The sequence below is a fragment of the Mobula birostris genome, chromosome 9 (assembly GCF_030028105.1).
Source record: "Mobula birostris isolate sMobBir1 chromosome 9, sMobBir1.hap1, whole genome shotgun sequence".
In the NCBI taxonomy this organism is placed as follows: domain Eukaryota; kingdom Metazoa; phylum Chordata; class Chondrichthyes; order Myliobatiformes; family Myliobatidae; genus Mobula; species Mobula birostris.
Window position 1 is genome coordinate 8,764,841 of NC_092378.1, and position 15,152 is coordinate 8,779,992.

Sequence of the window (15,152 nt, forward strand, 5' to 3'; positions counted from 1 at the left end):
GGAGGCTCATGTCAGAACATCTTTCAAGAGGGTGAACCATCCCAAGGCGTCAGGCCTGATGGAGTAGCTGGCAGGGCTCGGAAAGCCTGTGCTAAACAACTGGCGGGAGCCTCCAAGGACATCTTCAATCTCTTGCTGCTGTAGTCAGAGGTTCCGATCTTCTTCAAAAAGGCGACAATCATTCCGGTGCCCAAGGGGAGCAGGGTGAGCTGCCTCAATGACCATCACCCAGTGGCACTCACATCTACTGGGATGAAGTGCTTTGAGAGGTTGGTCACGGCCAGAATCAACCCCTGCCTCAGCAAGGGCCTGTACCTGCTGCAATTTTCCTATCATCTCAATAGGCCTACAGTGGCTGCAATCTCACTGCTTTCCACACAGCCTTGGATCATCTGGACAATAGTAATACCTATGCCAGGCTGTTGTTTACTGACTAGAGCTCAGCATTCAACACAATCGTACCCTCAGTTGTAATCAAAAAGCTCCAAAGCCTTGGCCTCTGTATTTCTGCAATTGGATCCTTGACTTTCTTCACAATCTGTGTGGATTGGAAATGACATTTCCTCCTCACTGGTAATTGTCACCAGTGCACCTCAAAGAACGCATGCTGATCTACTGCTCTACTCTCTCTACACCTAAAACTGCGTGGTGTGGCACAGCTCCAGTGCCATCTATAAATTTGCCGATGACACAACTGCTTCAGACGTTGATGAGGAGGCGTACAGGATTGAAGTAGATCAGCTGGTTGAGTGGTGTCGCAGGAACGACCTTGCACTCAGTGTCAGTATGGCCAAGGAATTGATTGTGGGCTTTGGCAAGGGTTTGTCAAGGGAACACACACCAGTTCTCATTGATGGATCAAAAGGGGAAAGGGTAAGCAGTTTCAAGTTCCTGGGTGTCAACATCTCTGAGGATCTATCCTGGGCCCAACATATTGATGCAGTTACAAAGGAGGCACGACAATGGCTATATTTCATTAGGAGTGTGAGGAGAATTGGTATGTCACCGAAGTCACTTGGAAATTTCTACAGCTATGCTGTGGAGAGCATCCCAACTGGTTGCATTACTGACTGGTATGGAGGGGCCACTGCGCAGGATCAGAAAAAGCTGCAGAAAGTTGTAAACTCAACCAGTTCCACCATAGGCACTCACCTCTCCAGTATCGAAAACATCTTCAAAAGGTGGCGCCTCAGAAAGGTAGTATCCATTATTATAAAGTATATGAAAGAAATATGTCCTGTCCAAGACCGAAAGAAGCTGCAGAAGATCGTGAACACGGCACAGCACATCACACAAACCAATCTTCCATCCTTGGACTAACTTTACACTGCATGCTGTTGGAGCAGTGTTGCCAAGATAATCAAGGACACGGCCTACCCAGCCGACACACTTTTTGTCCCTCTTCCCTCCAGGAGAAGGCTCAGGAGCTTGAAGACTCGTACGGCCAGATTTGGCAACGGCTTCTACCCAACTGTGATAAGACTGCTGAACGGATCCTGACCCGGATCTGGGCCGTACCCTCCAAATATCCGGACCTGCCTCTCAGTTTTTTTGCACTACCTTACTTTCCATTTTTTTATTTTCTATTTATGATTTATAATTTAAATTTTTAATATTTACTAATTTTTACTATTTTTAATATTTAATATTTGTAATCCAGGGAGTGGGAAGTGCAGAATCAAATATCGCTGTGATGATTGTACATTCTAGTGCCAATTGTTTGGCGACAATAAAGTATAAAGTATTAAGTATAAAATATTAAGTATTGAAGTAAATTTATTATCAAAGTACATATATGTCACCATATACGAAGCTGAGATTTGCTTTGTGGCGGACATACTCAGTAAATCCAAGGAGAATCATTGAGAAACTGCTCTCAACAGTACAGACAATCAACCAATGTGCAAACGATATCAAACTGTGCCAAAGTAAAAGAAAATAATAAATAATTAAGCAATATATATTGAGAGCATGAGGAGAAGAATCCTTGAAAGTGAGTCTATAGGTCGTGGGAACAGTTCAGTGATGAGGTGAATGAAGTTGAGTGGAGCCTGATGGTTTGAGGGGTAATAACTGTTCCTGAACCTGGTGATGCGAGTCCTGAGGCTCCAGTACCACCTTCTTGATGGCAGCAGTGTGAAGAGAGCATGGCCTGGGTGGTGGGGGTCCCTGGTGATGGATGCCGGTTTCCTGTGGCAGCACTCCAAGTAGATGTGCTCAGTAGTGGGGAGGGTTTTACCTGTGAAGGACTATCGTCACCCTGGGTATGTCCTGTCTCATTGCTACCATCAAGGAGGGGATACACACAGTCAATGTTTCAGGAACAATTTCTTTCCCTCTGCCATCAGATTTCAATGAACCCATGAACAATACCCTCAGTATATTTTTCTCCCTCTCTTTTTGCATTACATAATTCATTTTTACATTAATTTATAGTTATTATTATGTAGTGCATTGTACTGCTGACTGCAACACAACAAATTTCACGACATATGCCAATGATATTAAACCTGATTCTGACTCAAAGCCATGTTCTACACTTAAATAAGTCTTCTTATGTTTCTGACAACCAAAATACCTCTCTTCTGTTTTTAATAATTTTGTTTGAAATCTTTTGTAGATAAATAAAGGATGTCACAGCAAATATGAAGAAAAGAAAGGTAACAAAGAAAGTAGCAAGAATGAACCGACAAGGGCAACACTTATGTTTGCCTTGAAAAATGAAGTTGATGGACTGGTGAAAACCCTCCAGATCTTTCAGGTAAGATTTATCTGTGTGCAGAAAACCAACTCTCCCTGAAGGGATGACCTTTAACTGTGGAAGGCTAACGTGATATCTTAAGAGTATTGGTATGAACTTTATAAACACAAAAGATTTTGCAGATGCTGGAAATCCACAGTAATGCACACAAAATGGTGGAGGAACTCAGCTGGTCAGGCAGCATCCATGGAGGTGAATAAAATGTCGATGTTTTGGGCGAAGTCCCTTCGTCAGGACTCATCATTCATCTACACGTTTCAGGTCGGGATCCTACATCAGGTGACCTGAAGAAGGGTTTCGGCCTGCAACGTTGACCCTTTATTCCTTTCAATAGACGCTGCCTGACATTCTGAACTTGAATTTGGGCCCTTAGCTGCTAAGTGGAGCCTAGATCATTGATGACCTCCTGTTTCCATTTTCCTCTGAAGTCGATGGTATGGTTAGAGTTCATCAATGTTTCTGCAATCCATTGCATCCACAGTACGGGGGAATTGGCCTATACAGCTTCACCAGAGCCCTGTTGGCCGGCCTTACCCATCTCCACCTCTCATGACAGGAACGCAGGGTTCCTTGAGAGGCCTGACCTTCTGATTCCTCCAAAAATTTTTTTTGTGTGTTATTTTGGTAGAACTTTACTTTAAAAAAAACTTGGTCAGCATTAATTTTGAATCCACTGTGAGGCCAACAGCAACTTCTGCAGTCTGTACACCTGCAGGTTAAAATACAGAAATCTGGAAGATTTAGTCTGTGAAACCATGCTCTTCCACAGGGGGCACTGTTGTTGCATTTCAGAATTTATACTTTATTGTCGCCAAACAATTGGTACTAGAACGTACAATCATCACAGCGATATTTGATTCTGTGCTTCCCACTCCCTGGATTACAAATATTAAATATTAAAAATAGTTAAAATGAGTAAATATTAAAAATTTAAATTATAAATCGTAAATAGAAAATAGAAAAATGGGGAATAAGGTAGTGCAAAAAAACCGAGAGGCAGGTCCGGATATTTGGAGGGTATGGCCCAGATCCAGGTCAGGATCTGTTCAGCAGTCTTATCACATTTGGAAAGAAGCTGTTCCCAAATCTGGCTGTATGAGCCTTCAAGCTCCTGAGCCTTCTCCCGGAGGGAAGAGGGACGACAAGTGTGTTGGCTGGGTGGGTCGTGTCCTTGATTATCCTGGCAGCACTGCTCCAACAGCGTGCAGTGTAAAATGAGTCCACAGACGGAAGATTGGTTTGTGTGATGTGCTGGGCTGTGTTCACGATCTTCTGCAGCTTCTTCCGGTCTTGGACAGGACAACTTCCATATTATTTATTGCAAGAATCCTCACTCTGCATTAGACATAGCATTGCCCTATACAAAGTTCAAAGTAAATTTTATTACCAAAGTGACATTTACTGTATGTCACCATATACAAACCTGGGATTCATTTTCTTGTGGGCAGATTCAGCAGATAGTAACTATAACAGAATCAATGAAAGATCTAACAGAGTGCAGAAGACCCCTTGTTTGGTGGAAAGTTACATACTGCAGATTGCAGTGTAAGTAATTCAGAAGAAGAATATTTTAGAGGAATTTTGGAACAAGTATTCTATGCTGTAATTGCTACCCTTGTTAAGGCAACACTGAAGTTGCAGAATTTTATAAATTTCAGGGGAGAAATTAAAACATCGTTTGTAGTTGGAGAATGTGTACTCTTCCTTCCCGCTCACTGAACCCATGGAAATGACTATACAGAGATGAACAGAACCAGATTCCAATACACTTGCACAGATATGGTGCTAGCAACCAAAGATGAATTTCCTCTATTCAATGTTCTTGTCTTGTAACTATCAAACTACCTTTGTCACTCAGTCAACTGGAAATAATTCGGAAAATGTGTATGATGGCTGGGTCGAGTTGTTCTCTGATCTTGGCAACTTATCTGCAAACATTTTGTCACCATATTAGGAGACACCATCAGTGCACTGTTAATTAATACCACAATGAACAGTCTCCTCGTGTGGAGGCAAAACGTTTGCAGTTCAACTGCCAAAATTGGAGAACAACTCAACCCAACCATTCAGTCAGCTCTTTTTTGTAATTGTTTTTCAACTTCCTCTGCAATGCTACTAAATTAATGTTGACTAGTTGCATTTAGAGAGCAAAAACACGAGATTCTGCAGATGCAGGAAATCCAGAGCAACACACACACACAAATACTGGAGGAACTCAACAGGTCAGACAGTATTTATTGAAAGGAATAAATAGTTAGTGTTTCCGGCTGAGGCCAGTCTTCAGGATAGAAAAGGAAGGGGAAAGATGCCAGAATAAGAAAGTGGGAGGTGGGGAGGAGTGTATTTGTCAGGTGCTCATCATCTCCCTCTGTTTCCCCTCCTCTTCTCTTTCTCTTATGGTCCATTCTCCTCTCCTTCTTCTCCAGACTTCACCTTTTCCATCTATCACCTCCCAGCTTCTCACAATATCCCTCTCCCTGACCCACCCACCTTCCCTCTCTCTTACCATCTGTCAACTTATTGTGCCTTCTGCCCCCAGTACTGAAGAAGGGCCTCGGGGCTATGGAGGGTTATAGTCTGGGTAAAATTAATGGGAATAGTCAGTTCATATGATTCGGCATGGATCAGATGGGCCTTTGGGCCTGCTTCTGTTCTACACTTTTCTATGACATTATGACCATGACTCTAATTCTCTTTCTTCAGGAGAAGCACATCAGCCTTGTTCGTATAGAGTCCAGAAAGTCGAAGAGGAGAGACTCAGAAGTTGAGGTACTTGTAGACTGCAGCAGCACCAAAGAAGATTTTAAGGAGCTGATTCAGTTACTAAGGGCCCATGCAAAGGTTGTTTCATTGAATCTACTGACCAGTAACTGGATTGAGGAGGAAGGTACAAGTCACATCTTCAGCCTTTTATTTGTAATTGCCGAATTAACAGTGGAACTGGGTCAAAGCATGTGGTTGTTGTAAACAATGTCAATGTAATTATCCAGTTTTCACTAGATTTGAAACAAAATGAGGGGTATAGGTAGCGTAAATACAAGCAGGCGTTTTCCACTGAGGTTGGGTGAGACGAGAGCTAGAGGTCATGGGTTAAGGGTGGAAGGTGAAATGTTTAAGGGGAACATGAGGGGAAACTTTGTCATTCAGAGGGTGGTGCATGTGTGGAATGAGCTGTCATTGAAAGTGGTGGATGGGGGTTCAATTTCAACATTTAAGGGAAATTTGGATAGGTACATGAATGGAAGGGGTATGGAGGGTTGTAGTCTGGATGCAGACTGTTGGGACTGGGCAAAATAATAATTTGGCATGGACTAGATGGGACAAAGGGCCTATTTTTCTGTTGTAATGTTCTATGATTCTATAACTCTAACTTTGAAATCTTAACAAATATATTGATGAAGAAAGGGTCGCACTTCAGAATCTTTGAATTTATCGCCTAACAGAGTAAGGTTAGGATTCGGTACGCTGTGGTACTTTGCAATGTTCAATTCCTTCGCTCCACCTGCACCTTAGGTGACTTATTTTTGTCTTCTGGTAGATAGCAAAGGCCACTATCATGTGCTAAGTTTCCTCTTTTTTTTTTTGTCTGGCCTGTATAAACAGTATGAAGACATACAACATCACTGGCTCGATTGGTCTAAGGAGGCAATTTACCAGAAATAGTGAACACTATCTCTTTACTCCTACATTAGATCCAAAGATAAGACCATAAGACTAGCAGCAGAATTAGCCCATTGAATCAAAGTTCAAAGTAAAATTTAATATCAAACTATCTATATGTTACCATATACAACCTTGAGATTCATTTTCTTGCAGGCATTCTTAATAAATCCATTATGGAATAATAACCATAATAGACTCAGTGGAAGACCACATCATCTTGGGCTTTCACCCAATGTGCAAAAGAGAATGAACTATGCAAATACAAAAAGAAAGAAAGAATAATAATAAATAAATAAATAAATGGTAAATGTTGAGAACATGAGATGAAGAGTCCTTGAAAGTGAATCCATAGCATGTGGGAATATTTCAATGATAGTTCAAGAGCCTGATGGTTGAGAGATAGTAATGGTTCCTAGTGGTGTGAGTCCTGAGGACCCATATCTTTTTCCCAATGGCAGTTTGGCTATTCCATCATGACGGATTTATTAACCCTCTCATCTCTATTTTCCTGCTTTCTCCTCATAATTTTCAATGCCCTTACTAATCCAGAATATATCAGCCTCCACTTCAATTATACCTAATGACTTGGCCTCCCCAGCCACCCATGGCAATGAATTCACTACCCCATGGTTAAAAAAGTTCCTCCTTATCTCTGTTCTGAATGGATGTTCCTCTAGTCCTCTGGTCCTGGACTCCCAACTATAGGAGACATCCTCTCCACATCCTCCCTACCTAGACCTTTCAATATTTAATAGGTTTCAATGAGACACCCTTCTCACTCTATTAAACTCCAGTGACTACAGGCCCAGGGTCATCAAAAGCTCCTCATACGTGAACCCTTTCGTTCCCGGAATCATTCTCGTGAATTTTCTCAGGTCCCTCTCCAATGCCAGCATATCTTTTCTTAGATAAGGGGCCCAAAACTGCTTACAATACTCCAAATGTGCTCCAGCCAATGCATTCCAAAACCTCAGCATTACCTCCTTGCTCTTATATTCTAGTCCTCTTGAAATTAATGTTAGCATTGCATTTGCCTTTTTTACTATCGACTCAACCTGCAAATTAACCTCTAAGTAATCCTTCACTAGGACTCCCATATCCCTTGTCACGCCTGATTTCAGAATTTTCTCTCCGTTTAGGAAATAGTCTATGGTTTTATTCCTTCTACCACTATGCATGGCTGTACACTTCCCAACACTGTATTCCATCATCTTTGCCCATACTCCTCATCTATCTTAGTTCTTTGCTTCCTCAGTACTACCTGCTCTCACCCACCTACATTTGAATTATACGCAAAACTGGCCAAAAATCCATCGATTCTGTTACCCAAATCATTGAGATATGAGATGAAAAGTGTACTGCTGCTATTGTTGCCTCAGGTTTCCATGGACTAAGCTGACCCCTCATTTGAAATCCATTGGCAAATTAGTACCACAAGTACCATTATGACTTAGACGAGGGAATTAAATGCAGCATCTCCAAGTTTTGCGGATGACACGAAGCTGGGCGGCAGTGTTAGCTGTGAGGAGGATGCTAAGAGGATGCAGGGTGACTTGGATAGGTTAGGTGAGTGGGCAAATTCATGGCAGATGCAATTTAATGTGGATAAATGTGAGGTTATCCACTCTGGTGGCAAGAACAGGAAAACAGATTATTATCTGAATGGTGGCCGATTAGGAAAAGGGGAGGTGCAACGAGGCCTGGGTGTCATTATACACCAGTCATTGAAAGTGGGCATGCAGGTACAGCAGGCGGTGAAAAAGACGAATGGTATGCTGGCATTCATAGCAAGAGGATTCGAGTACAGGAGCAGGGAGGTACTACTGCAGTTGTACAAGGCCTTGGTGAGACCACACCTAGAGTATTGTGTGCAGTTTTGGTCCCCTAATCTGAGGAAAGACATTCTTGCCATAGAGGGGGTACAAAGAAGGTTCACCAGATTGATTCCTGGGATGTCAGGACTTTCATATGATAAAAGACTGGATCGACTAGGCTTATACTCTCTGGAATTTAGAGGTTGAGGGGGTATCTGATTGAAACATATAAAATTCTAAAGGGATTGGACAGCTAGATGCAGGAAGATTATTCCCGATGTTGGGGAAGTCCAGAACGAGGGGTCACAGTTTGAGGATAGAGGGGAAGCCTTTTAGGACCGAGATGAGGAAAAACTACTTCACACAGAGAGTGGTGAATCTGTGGAATTCTCTGCCACAGGAAACAGTTGAGGCCAGTTCATTGGCTATATTTAAGAGGGAGTTAGATATGGCCCTTGTGGCTAAAGGAATCGGAGGTATGGAGAGAAGGCTGGTACAGGGTTCTGAGTTGGATGATCAGCCATGATCGTACCGAATGGCGGTGCAGGCTCGAAGGGCCTATTTTCTATGTTTCTATGTTTCTAATACAAGGAGACATAATTTTAAGGAGGTAGCGTGGGCACATGGCCAAGTGGTTAAGGCATTGGACTAGTGACCTGAAGGTTGTGAGTTCAAGCCCCAGCCGAGGGAACGTGTTGTTAATCACACATTGCTCTGCGATGACACTGGTGCCAAGCTGTATGGGTCCTAATACCCTTCCCTTGGACAACATTGATGTCGTGGAGAGGGGAGACTTGCAGCTTGGGCAACTGCTGGTCTTCCATACAACCTTGCCCAGGCCTGTGCCCTGGAGAGTGAAGACTTTCCAGGCGCAGATCCGTGGTCTTGCAGATCCATGGAGGGAGGTATAGGGGGGTTGTCAGAGGTAGTTTTTTCACACAGAGTAGTGGGTGTGAGGAAAACGATGCAGGGGTGGTGGGAGAGGTAGATGCATTAGGGACATTTAAGAAACTCTTATCTTGATATCAGTTATTCTGACTTGAATTATGAATTGAAGTAACACATATAGACAATTAAAAAAAATGGTGCTTGACAGGGAAATTGCATGGTGATTTTCATGATCAGCAGCCCAAATCCATAAGATACACTAAATATTATTCAGGAAGCAAAATCTTTTTTGTCCACTGTTATTGCATCGAGCTATACTAAAATTTTATTAATCAGTATATAATTTTCAACATGTTTTACACTGATGTCAACAGTAGAAATGACCAGACTCAAAGCAGGTAAGAAGGGATTTCATTGGTCTGCTGCAATGGGGGTATCCAGAGTGCTTGTGGGCAGAGCCAAGTACAAATACTGCATTGTTTCCAATAAGACCATAAAAAATAGGAGTAGAATTAGGCCATTTGGCCCATCGAGTCTGCTCTACCATTTCATCATGGCTGATCCAGTTTCCCTCTCAGCCCCAATCTCCTGCATTCTACTTGTATCCCTTCATGTGCCGAGCAATCAAGTATCTATCAATCTCTGTCATAAATATACCCAATGACTTGGCCTCCACCATCACCTGTGGCAATGAATTCAACAGGTTCACCGCACTCTCTGGCTATAGAACTTCCTCCTTGTCTCCAATCTCACCTCTATTCTGAGGCTGCGTCCTCTGGCCTCAGACTCTCCCACCATAGGCAAGAAATCACAGGCACAACATTCATACTGCTTTGTAGCTGTGGTCAACACAGTGCTGTAACCTGTTTCGACAAAGAAGAGAACATGTGGATTAATTTAGTGGGAAGGCATGAAATCTTTGTTCAGTAAGGAACCCCACCCTTTAATGGACTGAGGGTCTCTCTCTGCTAGTCAAAGGCAGTGATAAAGTCTAACTAGAAATGGATAAGGTCACTGAAGTTCCCAGCTGAATGGCATAGGCGGGTGCCTGAGCAATATTACTGGTTAGCTTGTGTCCGTTATCATGAAGACATGATTCAATATGTCCAGTGGAGGAAATGGAGGAAGTCAGCATTGATGTAATTAATTCCTGATGACTTTACTCCCTTCCAAGCCACATGCTACCCCTGAATTACAAACTCTTTGTAGAAATGCATCGCTCTTCCTTCATAATCGCTGTGCCAACCTACTGGATTTCTCTCTGGGAGAACTTGGATTACTGCTCAAGGTGGCTCACTCCCACCATCTTGGGAGGCATTAGGAATAAACAATACATGTTGGCCTTATTAGCAATGTGCAATGAATAACATGGATTGACTGTGCAATAACCGTTTAATAACTAGACAGTTATTCAATAATTTTGATGGATCAACTGCGCTAATGCTTTTATTTTAATGTGTGTTTTCTAGAGATGAGTGAAATTGTCTGGTTTCCAAAAAAGCTTTCCGAATTAGATACGAGTTCCCAGAGAGTCCTGATGTATGGTTCAGAGCTCGATGCAGACCATCCAGTGAGTATTTGCAAAAAGCCATTTTCAAATCACAGGAAAGTTAATACAGACTAATTTCAAAGTTCCAAGTCAAAGTTCAAAACTCAAAGTCAAAGTTTGAAGTTCAAGGTCAAAGTTCAAAGTAAATTTTATTGACAAAGTTGCCCTGAGATTCATTTTCAGAGAGAACCTTTGAACAAAACCATTTTGATTTTGATTACACTGAGTGTCCAACATATTCCATCCAAAGTACAGAAAATAAGCTCTCTTCTCATTTGTAATGCCTAGTCATTCCAAGAATTAAATCTACCCCATTATGTCCCCACTAAGTTCAAAGTTCAAAGTTAAAAATAAATTTACTCAAGTAAGGAGTAATTTTTTTATGCAGAGAATGGTGAGTGCATGGAATGGGCTGCCAGTGACTGTGGTGGAGGCAGAAGCAATAGGGCCTCTTAAGAGGCTCCTGGAGAGGTACATGGAGCTTAGAAAAATAGAGCGCTATGGGTAACCCTAGATAATTTCTAAAGTAAGTATATGTTTGGCACATTATTGTGCTGTAGGTTTTCTATGTTTCTATGTTATTATCAATGTATGTATATGTCACTATATAGTACCTTGACATTCATTTCTTACAGACATTCATAGTAAAACAAAGAAATACAATAGAAACAATGAAAAGCTACACATAAAGACTGACAAATCAGCAATGTGACAACTTGTGCAAATAAAAAAATAAACAAGTAAATAAATAATACAGTAATGAGTTGTAGACTCCTTGAAAATGAGTCCATAGGTTGTGGAGTCAGTTCAGTGTTGAGGTGGGTGAGGTTATCCACACTGGTTCAGGAGGGTAATATCTGTAACTGGACAGTTTTATTTTTTATCCTTGCTCCAGAGATGTGGGCCATGCTCCAGCTGAAGTCATTATGACCCAAAGATAAAGCCAAGGGCAAGAATCAGAAGCCAGGTTCCTCTCTCAATCATCTAGTGGAATTCTCATGTTCACTTTTTTTTTCTGGTGTTTGCCCAGAAATGAAGACTTTGATTGAATTTCCAGTCACAAAGTCATTCTGCATTGTGGTCCTGAGCTTCTAATGATCAAGCAAAAATCTCTATGTGGTGTAAAAAAAAATCACTGGAGAGATACTGAAGTTACTGGATGTAGAAGTGTTTTAATCAACAAAAACTTGAAGAGACATAACCTGATTAGGGATAGTCAGCATGGCTTTGTCAAGGGAAGGTCAAGCCTTAAGAACCTGATTGAATTCTTTGAAGATGTAACAAAACACGTTGATGAAGGTAGAGCAGTGGATGTTGTGTATATGGATTTCAGTAAGGTATTTGGTAAGGTTCCCCATGCAAGAAAATAATGAGGCATGGGATCCAAGGAGACCTTGCCTTGTGGATCCAGAAATGGCTTGCCCACAGAAGGCAAAAGGAGGTTGTAGATGTTTTGTATTCTGCATGGAGGTTGGTGACCAGTGGTGTTCCGCAGGGATCTGTTCTGGGACCCACCTCTTTGTGATTTTTATAAATGACCTGGATGAGGAAGTAGGAGGGTGAGTTAGTAAGTTTGTTGATGACAGAGAAGTTAGGGGGTGTTGTGGATAGTCTGGAGGATTGTCAAAGGTTACAGCGGGACATCGATAGGGTGCAGAACTGGGCTGAGAAGTGGCAGATGGAGTTCAATCCAGATAAGTGTGAGGTGGTTCATTTTGGTAGGTCAAATTTGAAGACAGGATATAATATTAATGGTAAGACTCTTGACAGTGTGGAGGGTCAACAAGCTCTTGGAGTTTGTGTCCATGGGACACTCAAAGCTGCTGCACAGGTTGACAGTGTTGTTAGGAAGGCAATTGGGAAGAAGGTGCATTCATCCACCGTGGGATTGAGTTCAAGAGCCGTGAGGTAATGTTACAGCTAATTAAGGACCTTAGTTAGACCGCACTTGGAGTACTGTGTTCAGTTCTGGTCACCTCACTACAAGAAGGATGTGGATACTGTAGAGAGAGTGCAGAGGAGATTTACAAGGATGTTGCCTGGATTGGAAAGCATGTCTTATGAGAATAAGTTGAGTGAGCTTGGCCTTTTGTCCTTGGAGTGACAAAGGATGAGTGGTGCATAAGATGATGAGAGGCATTAGTCGTGTGGATAGCCAGAGGCTTTTTCCAAGGGCTGAAATGGCTAACATGAGGGGGCATAGTTATAAGGTGCTTGGAAGTAGGTACGGGGGGATGTCAGAGGTAAGTTTTTCACACAGAGTGGTGGGTGTGTGGAATGCACTGCCAGCGATGGTGGTAGAGGCGGATACAATAGGGTCTTTTAAGAGACTCTTAGATAGGTACATGGAGCTTAGAAAAATAGAGGGCTATGTGGCAGGGAAATTCTAGGCAGTTTCTAGAGTAGGTTACATGGTCGGCACAACATTGTGGGCTGAAGGGCCTGTAATGTGCTGTAGATTTCCATGTTCTATGTTGTAAAAATGAGCAGCAGGCATCATATTGAGACACTCTTGGAAGAAGAGGCCTCCCAGCCCAATATTACATAACATTTTTATACGTTAAAGATCAAGGGTAACAGCAGGACAATTCTATAGTTACTATGTATCTACAATGCTTCCTGTGAATTGCATATAGTTTTTACACACCTCCTTCTTCACACCCACACTCTACACACCCAAATGAATGTCAATTCCTGACTCTAGGCTGCATTCATGCATACACAGGCATCTGAGGTCCAATTGTTCTGAGCTGTATTTTAAACTCAACCTGCAATCCACATTCAAATTTGAAGATTAGTTGCTGGTGAAATTAATATTTGCTATATATCCTAAGAGTCTCAGAGCAAATGTTTGCTTCAGGGAAGAAATCTGGAACCCCTGTGGAATTTGTGCCTCAGGTCCAGATGTTACGAATGTTCTATCAGAATATTTGTACATTCTGGAAAAATAAGAAATAGAATGTCTTAGTCTGTATCTAGAAATAGAAACAACAGGCTTCCTCAAAGGCCTATGAAGATCATTACCAATCCTGTACTTCAAGTTCAGTTTCCCACCTAGAAACATAGAAACATAGAAAACCTACAGCACAATACAGGCCCTTCAGCCCACAAAGCTATGCTGAACATGTCCTTACCTTAGAAATTACCTAGGGTTACCCATAGTCCTCTGTTTTTCTGAGCTCCATGTATCCATCTAGGAGTCTCTTAAAAGACCCTATCATATCCACTTCCACCACTGTTGCCGGCAGCCCATGCAACGCACTCACCACCCTCTGCGTAAAAAAACTTACCCCTGACATCTCCTCTGTACCTACTTCCAAGCACCTTAAAGCTGTGCCCTCTCGTTCTAGCCATTTCAGCCCTGGGAACAACCTCTGACAATCCACATGATCAATGCCTCTCATCCTCATCATCCCATACACCTCTATCAGGTCACCTCTCATCCTACATCGCTCCAAGGAAAAAAGGCCGCGTTCATTCAATCTATTCTCATAAGACATGCTCCCTAATCCAAGCAACATCCTTGTAAATCTCCTCTGCACCCTTTCTATGGTTTCCACATCCTTCCTATAGTGAGGCAACCAGAACTGAGCACAGTACTCCAAGTGGGGTCTGACCAGGGTCCTATATAGCTGCAACTATACTTCTTGGCTCTTAAACTCAATCCCATGATTGATGAAGGCCAATACATTGTATGCTTTCTTAACCACAGAGCCAACCTGCGCAGCAGCTTTGAGTGTCCTATGGACTCGGACCCCAAGATCCCTCTGATCCTCCGCACTGCCAAGAGTCTTACCATTAATACTATATTCTGCAATCATATTTGACCTACCAAAATGAACCACCTCACACTTATCTGGGTTGAACTCCATCTGCCACTTCTCAGTCCAATTTTGCATCCTATCGATGTCCGGCTCTAACCTTCTGACAGCCCTCCACACTATCCACAACACCTTCAACCTTTGTGTCATCAGCAAACTTACTAACCCATCCCTCCACTTCCTCATCCAGGTCATTAATAAAAATCACGAAGTGTAGGGGTCCCAGAACAGATCCCTGAGGCACACCACTGCTCACCAACCTCCATGCAGAATATGACCCATCTACAACCACTCTTTGCCTTCTGTGGGCAAGCCAATTCTGGATCCACAAAGCAATGTCCCCTTGGATCCCATGCCTCCTTAATTTCTCAATAAGCTTGCATGGGGTACCTTATCAAATGCCTTGCTGAAATCCATATGCACTACATCTACTGCTCTACCTTTATCAATGTGTTTAGTCACATCCTCAAAAAATTCAATCAGGCTTGTAAGGCACGACCTGCCTTTGACAAAGCCATGCTGACTATTCCTAATCATATTATGCCTCTCCAAATGTTCATAAATACTGTCTCTCAGGATCTTTTCCATCAACTTACTAACCACTGAGTACTCGATTTCCTTTAGAGTCCAAAAATCTATCAGTTACGTCTTTGACA

General features: G+C 42.3%; 1 protein-coding gene across 1 annotated transcript in view; it reads left to right on the top strand.

Annotated features, from left to right (window-relative positions):
* Positions 1–786: 786 nt before the first annotated feature.
* Positions 787–15,152, top strand: part of LOC140203272 (tryptophan 5-hydroxylase 2-like) — a 47,928-nt gene continuing 33,562 nt past the window's right edge. Inside the window, exons 1-4 of the mRNA XM_072269288.1 lie at positions 787–873; positions 2,621–2,761; positions 5,465–5,648; positions 10,596–10,696. Coding sequence (XP_072125389.1) covers positions 787–873; positions 2,621–2,761; positions 5,465–5,648; positions 10,596–10,696 — 513 coding nt within the window. The remainder of the gene's footprint in view (positions 874–2,620; positions 2,762–5,464; positions 5,649–10,595; positions 10,697–15,152) is intronic.